Source organism: Palaemon carinicauda, chromosome 41 (genome assembly GCF_036898095.1).
Source record: "Palaemon carinicauda isolate YSFRI2023 chromosome 41, ASM3689809v2, whole genome shotgun sequence".
Classification (NCBI taxonomy): Eukaryota; Metazoa; Arthropoda; class Malacostraca; order Decapoda; family Palaemonidae; genus Palaemon; species Palaemon carinicauda.
In genome coordinates, this window is record NC_090765.1 from 12,275,038 (window position 1) to 12,287,537 (window position 12,500).

A 12,500-nucleotide genomic window follows, 5' to 3' on the forward strand; every position below is an offset into this window, starting at 1 on the left:
GGACGTTTACGTCCCGGACGTTTACGTCCCGGACAATTGCTTCCGTCCCCGGACACATACGTCCCAGATATTTGCGTACTTGTATATGTGTTTTAGTGATTCTATAAAGCTTTCTACCTTTACTTTTACTCTGTACTTTTACAACGTAATTTTATTTATACTTTTATCCACCCTGAATATGCATATGTTTTAATGGCATCAAATAATAAGTCTAAAAAGATTCGACCATATTTTTTTAATAATGACTTACGATAGCTACGTTTAGGCTCATACCTAGTAGGTGTGCATGTTATGAGCAACTTCTCGTAAGAAAGATAGTGTACTTTCTTTTTCTCCGCCTCAGCTGCTTCTTTCTTCAGGGCGTCAATTATTTTCCAGATGAAGGGGTGATGACATGTTATATAATTCTGAATTGCTTTATGCCACCCTTCTAAACTATTATTAGACCTTGGCAAGTCATCAGCTGTTCGGTCATGAACATTCCATGATGAAATGGAGAAAGTTGGTTGAATCCTATGCTCAGTCCGACAACTGAGGTTGAACTGCCGTGAATAAAAAGTCTCTTCTGCTTCTAGAGAAATCAACTATTGTTTTCTAAAGGTCTACGTAAATACAGAAGTAAAATGATAGAAAAGTACAGTAATTCTCAGGTCTGTACTTCAGTGGTTTTATGCCCTACATCTCATTTACAGTAATTAGTAGTTCTGTAATCGACTGATAACATACATACATACATACTTACATACATATATACATGCATACAGACATACAGATAGACAGAGTCACTTCTGTATATTATAACAAATATTACCTGGTCACTAAAAACAAGTACAGGTATGCAAATTACCGGGATGAAAAAGTCCGGGGACGCAATTTTCTGGTAACGCAATTGTCTGGTAACGCAATTGTCTGGTAACGCAATTGTCTGGGACACAACTGTCCGGAACCCAAATGTCCAGTATGCAATGGTCCTACCACCACCATTACCCCCACGCATGCCAAGATTCGCCAATTATCCCCCCAGAAGCTCCTAGATGCCAATTATTTTGTTCGCTGACATGGAGCGGATAGGTATCTGCAAGAAAGCTGCAAGCCTGTGGGCCTCTCCCCTCCACATGGTGAAGAAACCTGATGGCACCTGGAGGGCTTGCGGGTACTACCATCTCCTCAACCTCATCCCGACGCTGCGCCACTACCTCTTGTCAAACATGCAGGACCTCACTGGCACCTTCTACGTATACAGGGCAAAGATCTTCACAAAGATGGACTATCTCAAGTCATACTTCCAGGTCCCCATCCACCCGGACGACGTCCGTAAGACGGAACATACACATTCTTCAGCATTAGGAATGTTGTGGCCACCTTCCAGCACGTGATGAATAGCATTCTCATAGACCTGCCATTTTGCTGCTGTTATGTCGACGACATCCTCATATTCTCCAGGTTCCAGGAGGAGCTCACGGACCACTTCCTAGCACTCCTGAAACGCTTGCAGGAGAATGATTTGGTGGTCTGTCTTGACATGTGTATGTTCGGCGCAGAGAAGGTAGATTTCCTGGGTCACAAGATCTCTTTGATGGGTGTCCAGGTGATGACCTCCAAGGTGGAGGCAGTGAAGACCCTTTCAACACCTACAACGGTCAAGGCACTTCAGGAGTTCATCAGCTTGGTAAACTACTATCCCAGCTTTGTCCCGAACATTGTCCTCATAACTCCCTTGAACAACATCTTGAAGGGGAAGGCCAAGAAGTAGAGATGGAAAACACCACAGCAGCGGGCATTTGACCAGATGAAGACCGCCCTCACACAAGGGTGCCACATTGGTCTACCAAGTCCCGGAAGCCTCCCTCAGATTAACCACCGACGCCAGCGACATCTGTGGGGTGTACTGTAGCAGATTGTGAATGGATCTCCTCAATCGCTGGTGTTCTTCAGCTGCTGGCTTTCTTCTGCTACCAACTCAGACTGCCTGAGACCCGCTACAGCACGTTTGACCAGAAACTGCTGGTCGTCTAGCAGGATGTCTGGCACTTCAGGTACCTCCTCGAGGGCACAGCTTTCACCATCCTCACGGACCATCAGCCACTGGTTCACGCTTTTACGAAAGTGGGCAATGCATGGTCGGCTACACAGCAACAACACCTGGCAGCCATAGCCGAGTTTGGGTGTACCATCTTGTACCTACTGGGAAAGAAAAACCCCTTGGCCAACACTCGGTCATGGATAAAGATCAACTTTGTCTGCCTGGGAGTGGACTATGCAAACCTCACCTGGGAACAAGCCACCGATCCAGAAATGTCAGCATACCCCTCAGCGCCAACCTCACTGTGGCTGGAAGACGTTCCACTGGGCCCGGACGGCACTACACTCCTTTGCGACACCAACAAGGGGTATCCTCGTCCATGGGTTCCCGCATCCCGGAGGAAGCAGGTGTTCGATGTCATCCACGGACTCTCGCATCCCTCAAGACGGACCATGGCAAGGCTGATAATGGAGAAATTCATCAGGTATGGCATCAAGAAGGACAAATGAGAATGGGCCCAAATATTTATGGCTTGCCAGACCAGCAAGGTCAGTTGGCACACGAAATCTGGCGTCAGGGACTTCCCTCAACCAAGGCAACAATTTGGGCACATCTACGTCAACATCGTGGGCCCCATTCCACAGTCCGGTGATGCCTAGTTGGCCCAAGGCTAACCCCATGATGGAGGCCACGACTAACGCCTGTGCGGAAGCCCTACTGACAAGCTGAATCAGCAGTTTAGGGGTACCAAATGACATTACGACTGACCGTGGCCCAGCATTCCTGTCTGAACTGTGGGACTCTCTGGCTGGAACGTCACTCCACAGCATTACAGCATACAACCCTGCGGCTATTGGCATGGTGGAAAGGATTCACCACTCACTGAAAGCTGCTCTCATGGCTCTCTTCACCAACAAAAATTGGAAGGCACAGCTGCCTTGTGTCCTCCTCGACTTCGGACTGCTCCCAGAGTGAATGGCAAGGCGCCGCTGGCAGAGAAATTTTATGGCGAGACGCTGATCATGCCTAGAGAATTTTTTCTCACTGACAACACCGAGGAAGACACGCTGATCGCATGACTCTGGGAGATCGCTGGAAGGGTTGTGGCATACCTTAAGACTTTCTCCAACTGGACCAAGCACTTCAGGCCAAAGGACCTGGACACCTGCAGCCACGTTTTCATTAGGGCCAATGCACACCGCCCTCCATTGACGCGGACCTACCAAGGATTATACCACGTCGTAGGATGTGCATCCAAGGCATAAGGGTATGCTTCAAGATCCACAGAGATTGGGTTACTGTCGACAGCCTAAAGCCTGTATTTTTGACAGAGGACAATGATACTACAGAAGCCAGAGATGGCCACTACAGAGTACCGCTTCAAAATAAGCTGCTGCCCATTCGGTACCGTAGGCGTCGTGATTGACCAATGACGCCCCACGATACAAGTCTCAAGAACTCAGGACGCCTTCGCTCTCCACGAAGGTACTAAGGTTGATGGGGCTCAAAATTATCAATAATAATTATTGTAAATAATCCTTGACTGGGGGGTGAATTGTAATGGCCCCGCCGAATCTGCGTTATGTAAACATTATTTTCAACCCATACTTGCTAAGAGATATATGCATATATCTTTGTATGTAGAATTTTCTGGCCTTTCTGCCAATGTATATATCGTGTTTTGTTTCACATTTTTTGGAATGTAATCTTCATGTGAAAATGTAAAAGAAACACAAATCGCCGGTCAGTTGACCTTTGCGAGTGCAGAGGTTGCTGCCCAACCCAGGCACTACTTTGTTGCCCTCACACCTTAATGCACATCGAGTCTCTTAAGTAGCTATATATATGTATTTAATTCTAACTGTTTTACCTTTAATTATGTAATGTTCCAAGCCTACTATGTTAGTTTTCTTGAAGTTTAATTCCTGCTGTGACTAAGTTGTTGTACGATTATTATAACCGTGCAGTTGAATCATTGGACCCTTAGGAGTTGCATTTTAGTTCGGATGCGATTTCTGGGAAGTAGACTTGAGTATTTGTTTTTAATGTATTGTTTTTATTATTTTTTCTATTATTTTTCGTGTCACGTTTATCTTTTCTATTGTATTATTTTATACTTCTGACTTTTTACAGATCTGCTTTTTATTTTATTAGGTTGTTTGTTTCGCCAACAAATGTCAGGTTTTGAATCGTCCCCCTTTAAACGCAACGAACTACTAGTTTTCTTTGATTGTTAAATTTTCTGTTTAAAATGCTCCGTAGACTTCGGTAAAAATGACCAATCTGTTGTTGCCTATCCTGCAATAGAAGTGCTTATTTGAATATGCTGCTTAAAATCATACTGCAAATTTTGCGAAAAATTAAAATGAAATCTGTGATTTCGCTGAAGTTAGGGAAGTAACCAAATGGCCAATGAAAGTGCGTTTGATATCTAAAATCCCTCGCTAATACTGGCGGATTATATATATATATATATATATATATATATATATATATATATATATATATATATATATGTATGTATGTATGTATGTATGTATGTACATACATATATATATATATATATATATATATATATATATATATATATATATATATATATATATATATATATATATATATATATATATATATATATATATATATATATATATATATATATATATATATATATATATATATATATATATATATATATATATATATATATATATATATATATATATATATATATATATATATATATATATATATATGATTCTCAATATTAGATAGTTTCGCGTGAGGCGAGATGGGTTGTCCGTGGGAAAAGTCAGGATACTGATTAATCTCACATTAATTCTATACTTCAATATTTACTTTGGAAACATTAGTGTCTTCATAAACCTTCACTTGAAGTTCATCAGTATCCCGTCAAACCCCAATAACGCTGTATCATTCAACTTTATCTTTCACGGAATCTGTCGCTTCTTAGAACCATAGGTGCTATATTTCCAGTCCATGTTTCCCTTCATAATACTTCAAAATTATGCTTAATTTCCCAACCCTATTGGCCTTCGTCACCTCCACACGACAAACACACATCAAAAGCACAGATCCATCTTCACATTTTATTTACAAAAGTGACAGTTGATTTATGCATTCTACTATCATTGAATAGAAGCACTTATGTGCATTTCCATCTCTAGTATATTTTTCCCTAGCAGTAGAGTGAATTTAATATTAAGAATCACGCCTGAATACCAATTATAAAAAAATACGTACAGTATATTCAGTTATGAAGTAAATTAACGTACGCAAGTACTTTTTAATAGTGAATTCAAAAGGAAATTATTTAGATAACCTTTTATTTTTTTCCCATAAAACGTAAAGCAATAATACATCACACTGTAATAAAATTATATAAATATATGACTATGTTTCGACTGCAATTATGTACATATGTATATATTTTATATGAAACGATTGCCATATCTAACAAATTAGTTATAGAACTTTCCCTTAATGAAATACGTTGCTACGAATCAGTGCTAAAATTACTATCATGATTTGTCATTTTAGACCTCAGTTACAAACAGCAGTAAGGATTAAATGGTTTCTTTAATATTTAATCATAAAAGTAACAAAGGTTCTAACCGATTTATCGAATAACGATGTTAAGCGAAATTCTTAGTTATCGATGAAAAGAAAAGCGTATGTACTTTTAAAGTGAATGGCCAAGCAATTGGGTTGGGTCGGGAAAAAAGGCCTGGAATTTTATTGTAGAAAAGAGGATGGTAAAACTCAAGTAGAAATACTGGTTCAATGTCTGGCTTAAAGATAAGTGAACTGGCGTTGCCATTGACTTTAGAAAAGCTTAGATGGCCCAGTAGTATGTAGAGGCATTATCAGACTATTTAATTACCTGATTTGCAAACTGTATTTCATCGTGCATATAAGTGAATAGGTTGCGGGAAAAATAAGTACTGATCTACAACAATTTTTTTTTTATTTAGTTGCATGTAGGTATTGTCCATCCTGTGCTCAACACATGCTCTAGTAGAATAAGTTATTTGCCCTGTTATGTATGGAACAATTCCTCTCATCGCTGCCATCTATGCAATCTCTATACCCATCACACTTTTGAAATTCATAGATGCATGCACCATCTTGACACTTGAAAGACTTATCCCCTGTGCATTTCCTGAGGTGACAAAACTTTTCATCGCTCCCATCCCAGCAGTGCCGCTTGTGGTCACACACCTGTCCATCCCAGATGCACTCCCCACTCCCGCACCTGAATTGACATTCGCCTGGACAAGGGACATCTCCACATTCGATTTCATCACTCCTATCTTTGCACTGGAAGATACCGTCGCATCGCTTGTCGTTTGATATACACTGCCCGCTGTCACAGCGATATGGCCTTGAAGGAGGGCAGGAAAAGGTCTTGCACTTCAGTTCATCACTGCTGTCAAGACATTCTATGAGGCCGTTGCATCGAGCATCTGAATTTTCGATGCACTGTCCGGATGCACATTGATATGGGCGTTGCACCGGGCACTTCATTTCTAAGCACATGGTCTCATCTGCATGATTCTCACATTCATAAAGTCCATTACATATTTGCTTCTCAGTTAAGCATTCTCCTGTTGAACACTGCAGATTCACCTCGCCATTAGTACAGTGTCTGGATAGGCCTAGAAGGTTTTCATCGCTGCCATCAGCACAATTCTCTCGTCCATTGAACAGGTTTACGTCATCTATACATTCGCCAGACTTACAATGGAAATCATCTTTTGAACACTGGAAAGTGGAACAGTTTCGCTCATCAGACCCATCAGGGCAATTATCCTCTCCATTACATCTGATATCAAATTCATAGCAGTGTCCGGTGTCACATTGAAAACCTGAACATATTTTGCATAAGTCAACTGATTCGTCAGAGTTGTCATCACAGTCAGGAACAGTGTCACAAACTTGTTTATCATAGATGCAATTCCCTGATGTACATTTCCAGTATGGATAAGGGCAGGAGTAATTTCTGCAAAGAGCGGTGCTTTCGTCAGAACCGTCGTTGCAGTCTGTTTGTCCATTGCATACCAGTTGCTTGTATATACACATGCCACTAGTGCACTGATACTCATACGACTCGCATAATCGCTTCTCGCACAAGAGAGTATTTTCGTCACTTCCATCAACACATTCTGTTCTTCCATTGCAAATGCTATGTTTCGGGATACACTCTCCAGAGTTGCACTTGAAGCCTGTACAATTGCATGCCATTTCATCGGAGCCGTCAATGCAGTCTACAATGCCATCACATCGTTGACTGGGGTGGATGCAGTCGCTTGCGCTCCCACAATACTCTGTTCGTGGATAAGGGCACTCCTGAGCACCCTGGCAGTATTCATCAGTTCCATCAGCGCAGTCTCTCTTCCCGTCACAGACATACAATTCAGAAATGCACTGGCCACTTCCGCAACGGTACTCCTTTTTGCCACATTTCCCTGGAAATTTTAAATTGATTTTTTTTTTATAAGTAGAATTATTCAATGAATGTCTTTCTTCTCGTTTTATGGGAGGTGTGGTTGATGGCTATTTAGATGTAGGGGAGGAAGTTTTAAAACTTACAGCTTACAAAATGAAAATATGATAAAACTTAAAAAAGTAATAAATATTCTGTATATTTAGGCGCTTCTTTTTTTGTGTTGTAAAATTAGTTGTTGGATAATTAAGCCTGTATTACATTAATCTTCGAATAGAAGTTGTAATTTTTTATTATAATTTTTCTGAGGTCTATGCTGTAATTTAATCAGTTCTTATAATCGTAAGTTAGTCATGGTCGATGTCAGTAATTATGACTTACATGTACACAGACATTATGTTATTAGTCATGGTTTTTTCTTTTATAAGGAATTGGTTATTTACATGAAAAAAAACTAAGTATTATTTTCTTACAGAAAGTAATTTACGGGCTGGAAAGTACAGGAAAAATAGCTTTAAACTCTTACATTCTAAGCCAATATGAATGTAGGCTCTAGTACATAGCTTCATGTTTTATTTTATACACTAATTCGGCAACTGTACTCATGAATCTCATAAATGAAGGAAAAGTATTCTTGCCCAAATACATTTTCTTTTTATTTATACATATATTTTCCTGAAGTGACTGGCTTGGTTCTCTGTTTACTAAAACTTCAGTGTAAAATGGTTTTTATCTGGAAATGAACACATTCTGTTGAATGAAATATCCCTATCTTTTATATTAACGTGTTAAATATAGTTTTTATAATAATTGTTCCCCAATTGACTAACTGAAAAGTTGAAATCAACGCTCCAATCCTCTTCATCTTTGGTACACTTACAAAATCGAAGTACCTCAACTCCACTTACGTTCATTGCACATTTGCGTATCTTCGTCCTCTCCGTTGATGCAATGAGATATTCCATCACAAAGTAGTTCCCCAAATACACACATACCGAGGTAACCACTGCAGTGTAAAAGTCCACGTGGGCAACATCCTAGAGTATAAATATATTACATGAATGTATGGGTGCAGAGTTTGCTTTTACCTTTTAATCGGTACATATTTCTTTAAACTACGTAGTACTGAGCTTTAATTGGAATTTTTTTTTTAAATGTCCTCCCTCAAGGTTAAAGAATTTGAGTTTTTCCATCACACGGGTACAAAAAGTTTTTTATTTTTAGTGTTTTGTTTGACCTATTGACATTTTTCCCCCAGATTCTCTTACATGTACTTGATGTAGTAAACTATTGCAATGTGTTGCATGAAATATATTTTCCTTGGCCTTATGGAAAACACGAGTTTAATCTTAGTAATTCACCCAACCTTGATTTACTTTCATGCACACTTACGGCAGTACTTGATTACTGCAAGTTCATTAACAAAAGTATACATCGTTTGGTCTTAGGTGACACTGTTTAAAGAAATTTCCCAGCTTTTGCAGGAAGAAGAAACGTAGGAAATTAGGGATTTTTAAGCGAGATACAAAATAATTATAAAAGTCTTGTGTGTTTCGCATAAACAACTTGTTTAGAAAAAAAAATCCTTACCTGTGGAGAGTAGTGTCTCCCTGTACAGCCAAGGTGGCGTGAAATCAGATATGAAATGCTGATCGTTTTTGATATGTGTATTACGATACTGCATAGCTCCTGCATGTATATATACATCCCCTTCCCTTGCCGTTGTTCTATTTGTAAACTGAAGAATTTCAGAAGGAAATATGAAAGTGACTTTCTGTTGATATCCAGTGATGGGTTCCACAGCAGCTTTGGCTCGAATCCAGAGATTGGCATTGTCGGATCTAGACCCGAACAAGTCACTGGCGAAGGGAATATTCAAGGGATTCATGAGGACACCTTTCCATACCATGTTATTCCCAACTTCAGGATCTTCAAAGTCATACATTGTTTTGCTTGTGATGCCAAAGCTCTTGACAATGTCGGGTTGAGGACAATGAGATAGCTGGCAGGTACCACCTATACAGCTGAGGTAGTCGCCACATTCGTCTTCCTTTTTGCAACGTTTGCCAACTTCTGGAATGAAGATTTGCTGATATTAATTACTTACGAAAATTTTTTTAGGACTATTATTAACTGACGAAATGCGGTTTAGACGTATTTATTTAGGAAAAAATGAGTATGTGTAAAATTATTGTAAGTGATATTAAAGATGTTGAAGGTTTTCCAAACATTATTTTGGAAAATGCAGTAAATCCGTTTCCTCACACCATGGCAGTGGTGTTGAAAATATACTAGAGTAATGGCAATTTAGATGTCTTTTTTTTATATTGAGTCATTCTTGATTTTATATTTTATTCCAAGATTGTGGTTTATCTCTCAAAATCATAGCAAAAGATAACTTACTAGCACAGGAAGCGTCCACATTGTTGTCACCTGGACAGTTGCAAGAATCTGGTGGTATAGATATGAAGTTTGAGCTGTTTCAATTCTTGGTTTTGTTTTCGTTTAATCTAGAGCCTACATATGTTCTCTAAATAGATTGTATATATTGCATATTGAAAATTAAAAAAATAAATACTTTTTTTCTATTCTTAGAAAAGTTTCTATGCATAAGTATGATACTCTTTTGATTGTTCAAGACTTGGTGGTAATGCGTTATATTTATTTTTCTTTTCTTTGAATCTATGTGATGCCAGTTTCAATACATTTTAACTACTAAGTAGACACCAAGTATTTATAATTCGAAACCCTTCTTTTATTTCCCTAGTGTTATGCATATATTGAATAATATATAGAAATTAAAGTGCCTTATTTTGCAATTAAATCACACATGTTTAGCAGACGTATCTAGCCTTAATAGAGGACAGAGAATTATAGGAAACGATATATTGAATAAAGCAGTTCTTATCGAAATATTTGTTGAAATTATAATTTAAAAGACTCCAGTAAAACAACAGGAAACGGTTGCTTCACATACCTTGTATGATGTCTAATATGTCATCCAAAATCCCGAAAAGTTGTGTATAAGTAGGAACCTTGAAGAAGCATCCACTGTGGAAGGCATCAACGACGTGTTTGTCCACACGAAGATCATTTGCTTCTACGATCACCAGACAGATTGTTTGGAATATCTTTCTCAAGTATAAGAATTCATTTAGGTGTTCTATAACATCTTCACTCGACAGAACCGCAACTGTGAGAAATAGAATTAAGCTATAAGCTTCCTATTGACACAACCTTTCCCTAAATTAAATTAGACCTTTAAATTTATATTTAACACGTATGTATGCATATTATTTCTTAAATACGCAACTAAACAAAATCAGGGGAATTGATCCACAGTTGTTGGTGGTATCTTTGTCTGTGCATAGTAGGCTATATTGTTTATTCGTTGGTAGAGTATAGAAGTGTGTATATAATATATATATATACATGCAGTATATATATATATATATATATATATATATATATATATATATATATATATATATATATATATATATATACACAGTATATATATATATATATATATATATATATATATATATATATATATATATATATATATATATATATATGTGTGCAGTATATATAAAATATATATAAACATAAAATACATATATATATATATATATATATAGAGAGAGAGAGAGAGAGAGAGAGAGAGAGAGAGAGAGAGAGAGAGAGAGAGAGAGAGAGAGAGAGAGAGAGAGAGATTTGTGTGGAAGTGTGTGTTTGTATAAAACACAGGAATGCATTTATCATAAATGAATTTCCAGTAGATATATATTCCCAAAGGTAGAATTCGATACTAAATGCCATTGTGGTTTATATTTACATTGGTTAAAATCACGAGTGTTAGTGATATATATATATATATATATATATATATATATATATATATATATATATATATAAATTATATATATATATATAAATTATATATATATATATACATATATATATGTATATATATATATATATATATATATATATATATATATATATATATATATATATATATATATATATATATATATATATATATATATAAAGCCCTTTGCATCAATAGGCGTAGGAGGAGATGATGTTGATAGTATTATACACACAAACATACATACAATGGTGTATGCATATGAGAAAATAAGTGATAGTGTTTATAGTACAACTATATGTCATAGGTAAGGGTAGGTGAATATTTACTTTATAGTACTGGTAAATGTAACATAAATGTAAATTACAGAATGTTGATAGATGCATTACGAGTTCTGGCTTAGTATCAATACGCATTAACAACTTACCAAACTTCCGATTCGGCTTATTGAAAGGGTCGAAATATGGCAGTCGCGGTTCGTTATACACGGTCCTCATCATTTCTAGGAAATCCTTGATTTGACAACTGTTTGAGAAGCGTGACCCTCCTAAGCTTCTATGTAAGCCGTCGTACAACAGATGGATTTCTAGAGACGGTGAGATGCTGGAATTAAACGTTTAATATCAAACAAGAGAACAAAAATCATATTGTCTCAGTTAAGAGGGAAGAATAATGAGGGAATTACAATATGAAGTAAAAGTTACTGGTAATTGATGTTTACTTGTGTAGGAGGGCTTCGTATTTTTTTCAAGTCCTTCTTTTCTAGATTCTTTCTTTGTCTTAAGCGATTACATCTTTTTGATTTTGCCGAATGCAGATGAAAGTTATTAATCCTGGTCTTTTTGTTATCTCCATGCATTTAATGATTCAAACTATATTTTGATAAATTCTCTGAGATTTTGATTAATCAAATCACTGATTTTTCTCATTTTCAACTGAAAACTTCCAGAATCCTTCCTTTTTCTATGAAAAACGAACAAAGTTTTAATACGACAATAATCACCAACATTATCCTTCAAACGTATTAAAACCATCGGACGCATTGCTCTTCCTTGGATGGAAATGCTACCTCGGACTTAGTATTCCAAAACAAGTGAAAATCCAGACCATTATGAGACATTGACATTCATTCACAG

The 12,500-nt window shown here is 37.3% G+C and overlaps 2 protein-coding genes across 3 annotated transcripts in view; one reads left to right on the top strand and one right to left on the bottom strand.

Moving 5' to 3' along the window:
• Positions 1-12,500, top strand: part of Ppox (protoporphyrinogen oxidase) — a 948,609-nt gene that overhangs the window by 239,547 nt on the left and 696,562 nt on the right. The window lies entirely within an intron of this gene.
• Positions 6,059-8,526, bottom strand: LOC137632348 (sortilin-related receptor-like). Its single transcript, XM_068364284.1, is given in 3 exon segments — positions 6,059-7,512; positions 8,399-8,504; positions 8,506-8,526. Coding segments are annotated over 3 exon segments (1,581 nt in total).